We start from the raw sequence: 13,924 nt of genomic DNA, 5'->3' as shown, positions 1-13,924 counted from the left end.
TACCTGGAAAACTCCAGGACTTACCCTTACCCCCGCCTCCGCCGCCGCCTCTGTGGTCCACAAGCTGCATCAGTTTTGGATTGATAGCCTGATTGGCCTCTTCCAGCACTTTGATAAGCTCTCTGGCCTGTTTTAGGTTCCCTGGGGTGAAGAAGGTATAGGCGGTACCCTTGTTGGTGCTACGGGCTGTTCGGCCAATACGGTGCACATAATCCTCTGAGCTGTTTGGATAGTCATAATTGATCACAAACTTGACATCTTCCACATCTTCCACGTCAATGATGAGTCAGTGTGTAGGTTGATGTGGCAGGGAAAGAGAAGGTAAAGGACATGCCAACAACAGGTGGGAAGCACGAATGCAGATGACAGCAAGAGGAAAGAAGGTGAAGTTAGTAACCACTCTGAACAGAAACAAAAAAAGACTCATCCCAACAGAGTAAAAGAGGATTACTGATTCCTAGGACATGCATGGGAAGTAGCATCTTTATTGGCTGTAGAATCCTAAGGGAATCCCATCCAAACATCCAAACTCCTGCATCTGCTACATTTTACCAATATACTGACAGGAGTTACACCAAGATTGGTCTTCAGACGCAAATTCCAATACTATCCTTTACAAAACTGGAACGCAGAACAAAGTGGTAAACCACTGTTAAGTTACAAGGCCTAATCACTTCTACTCTGTTGGGAGAAGCCTGGCAAAATCGACCAACAACATAACAAACTTACCTTTAAACCAGTCACAGAGCAAAGTAAAAAAAGGAGCTTCATATATTTTATTACTACAATTTAAAGGAAACTTAATCAAAACATTTGTTTTTTTGCTCTTTTATTTTTAAGAAACTGAATAGAGCCAAAGATGTTAAGTACACACCTATTTTCCTTTGCAGAAACATCCAGATTATCTATCCCCTTTCAATTACAAGAGCACATTACACTAAAATTTTACTGTACTACCAAGCCCAGCTTCTGCCAAAATGAGGATATTTTTGCTCAACTCAAGGTTATTTCAACTCAGGACTTGTTTCAATTATCAATGATTGTCTATGTGACCTGGGAAATTAAATTAATAGCCAAAGAATGTGGGAAAACCATGAAACCTTGAGACACAAGTTTAGTATTCTCTCCACTGCTGGGAATTGGGCTGAATAACCTCCTAAGGCTTAAAATGTAAATGTTAGTGTAATGCTTTCAGCTGAATGTATATTTTTACCTAAACAAACAATTTTAAGAATATAACAAAGACTCCTACTGTTTTGTGGAAAAAAATCTGCATTTTACAAAGAATATTCAGAAAATATCCTAGATAAAACACAGATTTTTGTGATATAAATAATTAAAAAACATTCTCTGTTTGTTACCAGACCGATGCACACTCCCTCCTCCTTTGGGAAACCGCTGCAGCCGATCCCGTCTCTTTGCCTTTTATTTTTGGCGGCCTCCTTTCGAAAACTCCGCCTTCTGACACGGGACCACTGGAGCGCGGGGAGCATGCATCAAGGGTCCGTGGCAGTGAGAAGTCCCCACACACGCTCGCTCTGTGAACTGGCTTAGATGCTTCTCTGTAGCCCCATTTGGTTGCCAAGCGCCGGAGAACCTGGGTTCGGGTAAAAATTTCAGGTCCTCCAACGCCTCCCCCAAGGATAATTGGGGTGATTGTAGAAAAAAATAATTAATAAAAAAAATGTAAGTTACATCCAAAGGGTCAGACTGCATCTATTGCCCAGACTGGATTAATTTCAAGGGAGAAAGGGGAAATTAAAAAAAAAAAAAAAATTAGCTGTTGTTACAGGGCTTGTGAAGAAGGGGCATTATGTCTGTTTCTTATTACAATAAAGGCTCCTCGGTCTTTACTGACCCCTAAAGTCCTGAATCACACCAGAAAGACGAGAAGGCACTTATCACAGGGGGCAGCTTGAGTCTCCGGCTTGGGTCGTTGACGCAACAAAGGAAAAAAGAATTTACAGGGCCAGGGTGGATGTAAGACAGGGGGGTGGGGAATTCTACTCCATGGTATCTTCAGAGCTAGGATAATGCTCCGTATGCAATCCCACTGCATATGACCATGGCAGCAGAACAAGTTCAGTTACTACACTGGATGCGTAAGTGTGCTTTCCTAGCAGAAAGCACCAGGGGCTGGAGTCAACAGTTCACATGCTAATACTTGGAAGTATATCTGGGGGTGTTCAATAGAGGGCAGACATGATGCAAAGTTCTTCATACTAGAAAGGTGTCCTGTGTGTGCACACACAGCTGGATGGGGGCACATACGAGCAAGCGTAGAATTTGGTTTTCTCCAGTCAAGTCTACCCTGATGTTATCTGTGCACTGCCACAATACTATCTTGCTGCCTTTCTAGATGATGCTGTAGCAGGGTAAGAAATCGAAAGTTAATGTTTTGGCCAGATGACTGGGATAAGAACGTTTTGTTTGAAAGGCCCTATGACATGGCCTGAATCTCCAATCACTAATTAGGAGGGACTAAGTCTAGCCAAGAGGCTCATCTAGAGCTGCTTCCGGCCAATGTAGATTTGTCTCGGCCATGTATTGAGTGATCTGCAGCTGATATCAAAGCTTCTGTTAAAAAACAAAACAAAATAAATTCAATACTTTTAGTTTAACAGTGTGTAGTTTAAACACAAAAAAGGAAAAATAAAAAATATCCCAGTGGAAAGGGAAGTGGGAGCCTAAGGATGACTATTATAAAATTATGGGAATCAAAGAACTTACCTGAAGGGAACATTTAAGAGACCATCGCTTGACAGGAAGTGAAAAAAGGCCTGGTGACTCAGCTGAAAATTGCACCCCTGTCTATGAGGTAGAAGCCTTCACTTTCCAGGATCTTGTAGGACATTGGTCAGAATTCTGCCATTTTGGTGGGTTTTCTCCCTCTTTGATTTTTACAAGGCAGCAAACAAAGGGGCCCAAAACAAGCACTGATGTTGAGTAACAAGAAACAGACTCGGGTACCTTCCCTCTCCCCTCACTTGGGTGAGTGGGGGTGGGATGAAGAGTCTAAGTTATTCTAATGGTAGCCAATTAATTTGGTTTAGAAATGCAAGGGGACACAGAGCAAATATTTTTAATTGTCTAGGCAAGATGCACAAAGAAGCTACCAGCACATAGCAAGCCTGTTTAAAAACCAACCATTACTGAAAGCTTTATGTAAACTGCTTTCAGGCCTCCGCCTCCTCTCCCAACAGGCCCAAGTTCTAATGGCACAGATCCAGACATGACCTCAGAGGGCAGAGGGGCAGAGAGAACTTTCCATCATGGCTGCAGGTCACCACCTCTGAAGGAGGGAATGATGAGTGCAATGCATAAAAAGGCTTCATTACTTTTGTATTCCAGTCTGAATACCTGTTCTCTTTATATTAAATAGTATAAGGGAATAATATGGTACTTCTCACCGTACTGGGCAAATTAAATACCTGTCAATAATTTAAGGATTTCCTTATAATACAGATAATCTTTTTTAAAATATAAAAGTTCTGAGTTAGACCTGTTTAGCTCAGAATAGTCGGCTAAACTACCATAAAATTCTCTGTATATGTTAAATGGTAATGGGTCAAAAACTCCAGAAAACCATCAGTTGGATAACACACCTATAGATAAGCGTATGGGTAGGAGGAGGGGATAGCCAAGTGCCCATGATAATTTGACATCAGTAAATTAAACTGGGCAATACAAATTTGACTGCTATTCTGATACTGCATTAGACTTATAACATTCCATCTAATAAGCATTCATAAAACTGGACCTCTGTATATATCTAACTTAGACAGGGATAGGGAAAATAATAACTGAAGAAACTAGCTTACAATAGCTAGGTTTCGTCAGGCTTATTCTATCCAGCCAGAAAACACCACCAGAGAGAGGTTGAGCCATTCAACTGACTGCCTCCTCTCCCTGTTTGAATACTCATGCCTAGGCCTTGCTGCAGACCAAAGCCTGTTGGTTAGGAGCAGGAAGAGACTTTGAAAATAAAAGGGGGGTGGGGGAAACCAAAGTTTAAAAAAAATTGTGGGGGGCGGGGAACGGGGAGAATCACCCTTTGTATTCTTTTCTTTCAAATATTTATCTAATCACATGTATATACAACTTTCTAAACTTGAAGTTTGAATTTGAAATGAGAAATCTTTAAACCAAGATACATATACCATTGACAGAGACGCCTATCTATACAAACCTAGCCCACGGGAGGCTACATCTGTAGCAATAAGGATGGGTGCCTTTCCAGAACGGAACTCTGTAAAAACAAACAATAATCATCATCAAATAAGCATTCCTAGCTATCTGATCTGTTTACATCACTATGTTAAAATTTCAAATAATGGTGTCAGAAAATCCCAAGCTCTTATAATGACAGACAGTGATTCTTTTGAAAACCTTTATCACACTCATCTTCAGCAGTACAATAAAGAGTCACCTCTACTAATAACGAAATACCGTTAAGATAGTGTGGCAGGCCGGGCGCGGTGGCTCAAGCCTGTAATCCCAGCACTTTGGGAGGCCGAGACAGGCAGATCACGAGGTCAGGAGATCGAGACCATCCTGGCTAACACGGTGAAACCCCGTCTCTACTAAAAAATACAAAAAAACTAGCCGGGCGAGGTGGCAGGCGCCTGTAGTCCCAGCTACTCGGGAGGCTGAGCCGGGAGAATGGCGTGAACCCGGGAGGCGGAGCTTGCAGTGAGCTGAGATCCGGCCACAGCACTCCAGCCTGGGCGGCAGAGCTAGACTCCGTCTCAAAAAAAAAAAAAAAAAGGTTGTGTGGCAATTTGTTACATAATTAATATAATTAATATGAACTAGAATTTTTCCCCTTGAAGTTATTTCCCAAATGAGACACAATCAAAAGCTGGGGTTTGGTAGGAAACAAGTTTAAAAGATACAAAATGGAAAGAACTGAATTTCCCCCCAAGAGGTGTGCATATTATTTCTATTTCTTTTTGAGATGGAGTTTCGCTCTTATTGCCGAGGCTGGAGTGCAGTGGCGCAATCTCGGCTCACGGCAACCTCCGCCTCCTGGGTTCAAGCGATTCTCCTGCCTCAGTCTCCCAAGCAGCTGGGAGTATAGGCATGTGCCACCAAGCCAGGCTAATTTTGTATTATAGTCGAGACGGGGTTTCTCCCTGTTGGTCAGGCTGGTCTCAAACTCAGCCTCAGGTGATTCGCCTGCCTCGGCCTCCCAAACTGCTGGGATTACAGGCATGAACCACCGCGCCTGACCGCATATTATTTCTTAAATAAGATATGGCCTCTTCCATTTCTCAATGACTTCCCTTAAGAGTAGTCCTGAAAAAAAGGACTGAAAAGAAATATGCTAAAATATGACTCACTAATTAAGAAACATTTTAGAAAAATATTTCAGTAACAGTTTAATTCTCCCCAAATGGTAGTTATATTTTATAATCAGAAGGAAAAAATTGAAGACTTTATTAATAAAGGGAGGGTGGTGCAAGCTGTGACAAAGTTGAAAGAGCCAGCATCGTGGACCATGAGCACATGCTAAAAAGTGCCCTCAGTAATTGAATTAACTATACAGCAGGGGCAAGACAAACTGGCCTTTGGGCCACATCTGGCACAACACCCATTTTTGCAAATAAATATTGTTGGAACACAGCCATGCTATCTCTGAGACAGGGTCCCACTCTGTTACCCAGGCTGGAGTGCAGTGGCACGATTTTGGCTCACTCCAACCTCTGTCTCCTAGACTCAAGCAATTCTCCCACCTCAATCTCCAGAGTAGCTGGGGTTACAGGCGCGCACCACCAAGCCTGGCTAAGTTTTGTTTTGCTTTTTTTTTTTTTTTTTTTTTTTAGCGACAGTATTTCACTATGTTGCCCAGACTGGCCTTGAACTCCTGGGCTCAGGTGATTCATGCACCTCGGCCTCCCAACGTGTTGGGATTATAGACATGAGCCACCAACAGTGCCCAGTCCAGGCCATTACTCTACATATTATCTATGGCCTACAACTTTTGTCCTAAAACAGCAGCGCTGAATGGCTATAATAGAGACCACCATTTGGTTTACAAAGCCAAGCACACTTCCTATCTGGCCCTTTACAGAAAGTTTGCCTATCCCTGAAATAGAGCATGGACATTCACTTACGGGGGGGAAAAAAATCGACAGAAAATGCTTAGTTTTAAACTTACCATTAAGTACCCAATCTCTTTCTGGTTGACTCTTGTCTCCATGGATACACATAGCTGGCCAACTATCAGAAAAAAAGTAACCAATATTTTTTAAATATTTTAAAATGGGGAAAATCAAACTTTAGAGCCAAATGCTATAATGCAATTTTTGTAAGGTTTGTCAGGCTTCATGAATAGATGACTGTGCTCATTAGAAGAGCAAACTGCATGGATAGGCATTATTGAAATATTACACATCATTCGGAATACCCATTTAGAAATTTCCAGTTAACTATAAAACCAGAGGTTAACTGCCTTGGTGCTATACTCACCCATCTCTGCGCATCCTTCGAGTCAGATCATCACAGCGTCTCTTTGTCTCCACAAATATTATTGTTTTGTTTTCCTTTTCAGCCATTATTTCTTCCATTAGTTGGATCAACCTGAAAACAAGACCAATAATGCAGTCATCACACAGAAAGTATCTATTATGTGGAAGATTAGGTCTACAATATCAACTCCCAAAGCTATAGTACTTTCTTTGCACATTACGTTTTTAAAATTTTTAATGAACATTAATATAGAGTCCTGAGTCAGGTTCTGCTATGTGCTCAAGAAATACTAACTCATACCACTCATACCACTCATACCATCCTCACAGCAAGTCTCAAGTGAGTGGTATTATTCCCATTTCCCAGATGAAGAAACTGCGGCACCAAGACATAAAATTGTGCAAAATTATACAGCTGGTAATCAGCAGAGCTGAGATTCAAACTCAAGAATTCAGAATCCTTGCATTTAACCATAATGCTCTGACAAATGATATAAAGATGGATTATCAGAAAGTTAGCAATGCTTTTAATGCTTTCAGGCCTCAAAATATACTGGTTTCTGTAATACTGATTTTGGAAGGTTAATAGAAAAGGTTTACTGGTATTATCAAATGAGAGCGTAAAATCTCTTTCATACTTGTGGTCTTTTTCACTTTCCATGCAGACATCCACTATCTGGAGGATGTTGTGGTTGGCACTCAACTCCAGATTGCCTACGTTGATCTGGGTGTAATCACGAAGGAAATCCTCTGCAAGCTGTCTTACTTCTTTTGGCCAGGTTGCGCTCCACATCAATGTCTGCCTATCAGGCTATCAAAAAAGGAAAGGCTTTCTTTCAGGCTAAGGAGTTTGGACAAATGGCATAAAGACTGCTTATTATTAGTTTTACGTACCCTGATTTGGTCAACAATTTTACGGATCTGGGGTTCAAACCCCATATCAAGCATTCTGTCAGCTTCATCCAACACAAGGTAAGTACATCGGCGAAGGTTTGTCTTTCCTGACTCCAGGAAATCTATCAGACGTCCAGGAGTGGCTATGCAGATCTCAACACCTGTAAAACAAAATCAATTATCGAGCAAATCAGCTAGGTGCAGTGGCTCACACCTGTATTCCAGCACTTTGGGAAGTGGAGGCGGGAAGATAGCTTGAGGCTGGGAGTTCACAACCAGCCTGGTCAACACAGCAAGACTCCAACTCTACAAAAACGCAGCAGCACCAGCCCTGGTAGCTGTACTCAATGCTGCAGAGAAGCTAAATTTTAACAAAGTACCTGCAAAAGCATGATGCCAGGATTTATGTACAATCACCAAATCCTCACAAAGTTTCCAGTCATGTTGAACTTTCTCTCTCAAAATAGCTATTTTGGTCACATCTGAGAATTTCTAAGCTGCTGAAATTCTGAGTTTTTCACAAGAACCCACTTTTTTCTCCAATTTCATCCACAGGAACTGGTAAAGATAAACTAACAATTCTTTTACACTATACATTGTTTTATTACCTCTTTCCAAGTCTCGAATCTGGGGACCTTTAGGAGCACCTCCATAAATACAAGTACTCTTCAATCTAGAACATTTGCCATAGTCATCAGCCACCTGCTGTACTTGCTGGGCAAGCTCTCTGGTAGGAGCCAGAACTAGACACTGAAATCAACAAAAAGACACTTGAGACCCCACCCAAGGTTTAAAAACAAACAAACAAAAAAAAAACAAAAATCTTTGTTGTCTAATCTAGTACATTAAAAGTGATGGAGTTAAGATTGGAAGGAGGGAATATTAGTAGAACGGAATGTAGAAAAAATTATTAGAACTTCATATTTAGCATTTGGAATGATACTGGTATCCTCGTCACTTTTACTATGACACATTATCAATCGTTATAGTTTATATGTACTATTTAAGTGCATAGACTGTATTACCTGGTTTTAAGTATACAATTCTCATTTACAGGTTGAGCATCCTAAACCCGAAAAACCAAAATGTTCCAGCATTACTTTAAGAATCATATTGGTCCTCAAAATTTGGATTTGTTTTGTCTCACTCTATTGCCCAGGCTGGAGGGCAGTGGTGCAATGTCAGCTCATTGTAACCTCTGCCTCCTGGGTTCAAATGATTCTCCTACACCTCAGTCTCCTGAGTAGCTGGGTCTGAAGGCATGCGCCACCACGCCCAGCTAATTATTGTATTTTTGTAGAGATGGTGTTTCCCCATGTTGGCCAGGCTAGTCTTGAACTCCTGACCTCATGTGATCTGCCCACTTTGGACTCCCAAAGTGCTGGGATTACAGGTGTGAGCCACTGTGCCTGGCCTAAAATTTGAAATTTTGGATGGTCAACCTGACCTAAACTAGAAGTCACAGAACTGGCAGAATGACACATTCCTGACCTCTAGTTTAAGCACTTCACCAGGTAGATAAGGCAAAAACAATGAAAATTTACATGTAATCTGACAAGACTGTGTACAATCTGGCCAAATAATACAAAAATCAAGGTATCATATACCAAATTATGAAACTTGCTTTGTATACTGATCCATTAGATATGAACTAATAATGCCGTCAGACATATACTATGTATTACATAAAGTAGTGCATTATTTCTTTTTGTATCTTGAGACATACTGTACATGTTCATAAATATATACAACAAATGCAAGCTTAATTCTTAAAAAGTTAAAAAGTAGGCCGGGTGTGGTGGCTCACACCTGTAATCCCATTATCTTGGGAGGCCGAGGCAGGATCACCTGAGGTCAGGAGTTCGAGACCAGTCTGGCCAACACGGTGAAACCCCGTCTCTACTAAAAAAACAAAAATTAGCTGCGTGTGGTGGCGCATGCCTGTAATCCCAGCTACTTGGAAAGCTGAGACAGGATAATCGCTTGAACCCGGGAGGCAGAGGTTGCAATGAGCTGAGATTGTGCCAACAATGTACTCCAGCGTGGGCAACCAAGAGCAAAACTCCGTCTCAAAAGGAAAAAAAAAAAAAGGACACATTCAATGCCAGGCGTGGTGGCTCCCAGCACCCTGGGGAGGCCGAGGCGGGTAGATCACCTGAGGTCAACAGTTCCAGACCAGCCTGGCCAACATAGCGAAACCCCATCTCTACTAAAATACAAACATTAGCCGGGCGTGGTGGTGCACACTGTAATCCCAGCTACTCAGGAGGCTGAGGCAGGAGAATGGCTTAAACCTGGGAGGCAGAGGTTGCAGTGAGCTGAGATCTTGCCACTGTACTCCAGCCTGGGCTACAGAGTGAGACTATGTCTCCCAAAAAAAAAAAAAAAAAAAAGGCTGGATGCAGCGGCTCATGCCTGTAACTCCAGCAATTTGGGAGGCTGAGGCAGGCTGATCACCTGAGGTCAGGAGTTTGAGACCAGCCTGACCAACATGGAGAAACCCATCTCTAGTAANCAACCAAGAGCAAAACTCCGTCTCAAAAGGAAAAAAAAAAAAAAGGACACATTCAATGCCAGGCGTGGTGGCTCCCAGCACCCTGGGGAGGCCGAGGCGGGTAGATCACCTGAGGTCAACAGTTCCAGACCAGCCTGGCCAACATAGCGAAACCCCATCTCTACTAAAAATACAAACATTAGCCGGGCGTGGTGGTGCACACTGTAATCCCAGCTACTCAGGAGGCTGAGGCAGGAGAATGGCTTAAACCTGGGAGGCAGAGGTTGCAGTGAGCTGAGATCTTGCCACTGTACTCCAGCCTGGGCTACAGAGTGAGACTATGTCTCCCAAAAAAAAAAAAAAAAAAGGCTGGATGCAGCGGCTCATGCCTGTAACTCCAGCAATTTGGGAGGCTGAGGCAGGCTGATCACCTGAGGTCAGGAGTTTGAGACCAGCCTGACCAACATGGAGAAACCCATCTCTAGTAAAAATACAAAATTAGCTGGGCATGGTGGCACATGCCAGTAATCCCAGCTACTCAGGAGGCTGAGGCAGGAGAATCGCTTGAACCCAGGAGGCGGAGGTTGCAGTGAGCCAAGATCACACCGTTGCACTCCAACCGGGAAACAAGAGCGAAACTCCAAACAAAACAAAACAAAACAAAACAAAACAAAACAAAAAACACCCAGAAAACACTTGACTTTACTACACAGTAAGTGCCCATATAGCATGCATAGTTTCTTTAAGAGTAAGACTTTGATTCAAATGTAAGCTCAGCTATTCAACTGCTGAGTGATCTTGGGTAAGTCATTTAATTGCAAGTAAGATAAGAATGAAACCATTTCCATGTATGGAGGGTGTGGTGAAGAGTACAAACGGATGATGTAAAGCACCACGCCTAAATAGTCGCTAAACTGTAGTTTTTCTTAGAATTACAAAGAAACTGAAACACACTTACGATTGGGCCATCTCCCCTTTCCAAGTATGGCTGGTGGTTAATATGAACAATCGCAGGCAGGAGATACTGTGAAGGAGGGAAAGAATGACAACCTCACACTTAGAAGTACAATCTTACTAAGATACTTAATACTATCTTAGTAATTACTGAATTAATGCATAAATAGGAAAGTGAAAAACAGAACTCACCATTGCTACATACAGCAGGCAATGTAAATTTGAACACAAAATACTTCCATATATTTAATAACTAAAATAGTACCTACGCTATCTGAACAGCATTTCTATGAAGAACTGAGAACCTATGATAATCAGAATAGCAAAATAAGTTACCACAGTATCAAGGATCTTCTCTTGCTCATACATACCGCCAACGTCTTCCCAGAGCCAGTCTGAGCAATGCCCACCATATCCCGGCCACTAAGAGCCAACGGAAATCCCTGGCACTGAATTGGAGTTGGTTCTGTAAAGTGCTGATCCATCAACACATCCATTACATATTCTGTAAGAGAATTTTATTTTACACATTTTATTGTGTTTAAGGGCACAAACCAAAAGAGTTGTTAAAAAAACTTTTAAGCTCACTAAAGTAAGATTTACCCAGCTTCATCTCTCCAAAGCGTTTTCTTTATCTACTGGATCTCCGACTAGCTTACCGTAAAGCTGCTCTGGGCCAGGCTAGGTGGCTCACGCCTGTAATCCTAGCACTTTGGGAGGCTGAGGCCCGTGGAGGTCAGGAGTTGACCAGCCTGGTCAACATGGTGAAATCCTGTCTCTACTAAAAATACAAAAATTAGCCAGGAGTGGTGGCGGGCGCTTGTAATCCCAGCTACTCGGGAAGGTGAAGCAGAATCGCATGAACCCGGGAGGCGGAGGCGGCAGTGAGCTGAGATCGCGCCACTGCACTTCAAACTGGGTGACAAAGTTGAGACTCCATTAAAAAAAAAAAAAAAAAAAAAGGCGGGGCGCGGTGGCTCAACCCTGTAATCCCAGCACTTTGGGAGTCCGAGACGGGCGGATCACGAGGTCAGGAGATCGAGACCATCCTGGCTAACGTGGTGAAACCCCGTCTCTACTAAAACGAAGAAAAACTAGCCGGGCGAGGTGGCAGGCGCCTGTAGTCCCAGCTACACGGGAGGCTGAGGCAGGAGAATGGCGTAAACCCGGGAGGCGGAGCTTGCAGTGAGCTGAGATCCGGCCACTGCACTCCAGCCTGGGCGACAGAGCAAGACTCTGTCTCAAAAAAAAAAAAAAAAAAAAAAAGCTGCGATAATAGTCTACCTCGCCCAGAAATTTGAAAAACCATAACCCTAAAGCATCTAACAGGACATGGGAACATGGTAGTCATTTATTGTTTACCAAATTCACATTATGTACTGCTAGAAAGCAATTTCATGTTGATGTTTTCTAAAAGGCAGAGGGCAAAACCCTAGAAAAAGATAAAAACTTAAAAAAAAAAATTCTCAGTCTAAATACAAGAACAGAAGAACTGATGACCATAAAACCATAAAAACAATCTCCTGTCCTTTCAACAAAACCCCAAGCCTGGCTCAAAGAGTTTAACCTACTACCCATGTCTCCCATTCAACCCAATTTAACAAATTAAGGCTCTAGACTGAAGAATACTTACGTGGGAAGTTAGCATGATGGAAGGCAAACACGGGTTTAGGACAAACGTCTCCCCCTCTCACTGTAATCTCTTTCTTTCGGCGTAGCTCATCAACCTCATACTATGGAAAAAAATTAAATAAGACAAGTTAGTAAACTAGTTACTCTAAACATTCAGAATTTATGTTCCAAGCTAGCTGAGCAATTATCCAGTCCACAGCTACGATGGCAAATGTTTAATAGTTTACATGGTACTTTCATGCGTATCATTTTAATTTTGCAAGGCTCCTACTTACTTTGTAAGTTAATTAACGACGTAGGTGATTATGAGTTGCACTTTCTACAGGAGAAAACAGGTAAGTAACTTGCCCAAGGTCAGAACGAGGAGGAAAAAAAGTGGAACTTGGACCCAAGTACTCTTTCCATTACACTTTCTTCTGAAAGAGTAACCACTTCATGTGTAGAGTCCAAAAAACAATGGTAACGAGGTACAAGAACAGACAATGTTGGCTGGGCACAGTGGCTCCCACCTATAATCCCAGCACTTTGGGAGGCTGAGGTGGGTGGGTCACTTGAGGTCAGGAGTTTGATACCAGCCTGGCCAACATGGTGAAACCCCGCCTCTACTGAAAAAAACAAAAAAATAAAAATAAAATTAGACAGGCGTGGTGGCACGCGTCTGTAATCCCAGCTACTCGGGAGGCTGAGGCAGGAGAATTGCTTGAACCTGGGAGGCAGAGGTTGCAGCGAGCCAAGATCATGCCACAGCACTCTAGCCTGTGGAACACAGCGAGACTTCATCTCAAAAATAGAAAAAACACAATGCCAATATATCTTTTTCACTAACAGATGAAAAGACATGACCTAATATACAATAGTTTCAATCATGTATAACAAACAGATTAGTAAGCATTATCAACAAATGAGAACAAATTCAATGCATATTGAAACTGGTCCCCTTTTATGAGTATTGGGGTCTTAGTTAAGAATGTATAAGAAAGGCTGTAATCCCAGCACTTTGGGAGGCCGAGACGGGTGGATCACGAGGTCAGGAGATCGAGACCATCCTGGCTAACACGGTGAAACCCCATCTCTACTAAAAAATACAGAAAACTAGCCGGGCGAGGTGGCGGGCGCCTGTAGTCCCAGCTACTCGGGAGGCTGAGGCAGGAGAATGGCGTGAACCCGGGAGGTGGAGCTTGCAGTGAGCTGAGATATGGCCACTGCACTCCAGCCTGGGCGACAGAGCGAGACTCCGTCTCAAAAAAAAAAAAAAAAAAAAAAAAATGTAAAGAAAGGCCAGGTGCAGTGGCTCACACCTGTAATCCCAGCACTTTGGGAGGCGGAGGTGGGTGGATCACTAGGTGATCGTGAGATGGAGACCAGTCTGACCAACATGGAGTTGGTCCATGTTCTCCCTCCAACATGGAGGGAGAAACCCTGTTTCTCGCACTCCAGCCTGGGTGACAGAACAAGATTCCATCTCCAAAAAAAAAAAAAA

General features: G+C 42.6%; 1 protein-coding gene across 4 annotated transcripts in view; it reads right to left on the bottom strand.

Annotated features, from left to right (window-relative positions):
* DDX17 (DEAD-box helicase 17) overlaps positions 1–13,924 on the bottom strand; it is a 28,803-nt gene that overhangs the window by 4,236 nt on the left and 10,643 nt on the right. For 2 of the 4 annotated variants that reach the window (XM_017861272.1, XM_017861270.1), the window contains exons 3-12: positions 12,446–12,545; positions 11,184–11,317; positions 10,817–10,882; positions 7,973–8,114; positions 7,365–7,525; positions 7,109–7,281; positions 6,472–6,582; positions 6,161–6,222; positions 4,190–4,249; positions 25–267 (exon numbers count right to left, since the gene is read on the bottom strand). In XM_017861272.1, coding sequence (XP_017716761.1) covers positions 25–267; positions 4,190–4,249; positions 6,161–6,222; positions 6,472–6,582; positions 7,109–7,281; positions 7,365–7,525; positions 7,973–8,114; positions 10,817–10,882; positions 11,184–11,317; positions 12,446–12,545 — 1,252 coding nt within the window. The remainder of the gene's footprint in view (positions 1–24; positions 268–4,189; positions 4,250–6,160; positions 6,223–6,471; positions 6,583–7,108; positions 7,282–7,364; positions 7,526–7,972; positions 8,115–10,816; positions 10,883–11,183; positions 11,318–12,445; positions 12,546–13,924) is intronic. The other 2 variants (XM_017861273.1, XM_017861271.1) reach the window with 1 other exon arrangement.

The sequence above is a fragment of the Rhinopithecus bieti genome, unplaced genomic scaffold (assembly GCF_001698545.2).
Source record: "Rhinopithecus bieti isolate Rb0 unplaced genomic scaffold, ASM169854v2 scaffold_56975, whole genome shotgun sequence".
Taxonomy (NCBI): Eukaryota; Metazoa; Chordata; class Mammalia; order Primates; family Cercopithecidae; genus Rhinopithecus; species Rhinopithecus bieti.
Note: the sequence above shows the minus strand (reverse complement) of the source record. Positions and strands in the feature narration are given on the sequence as shown.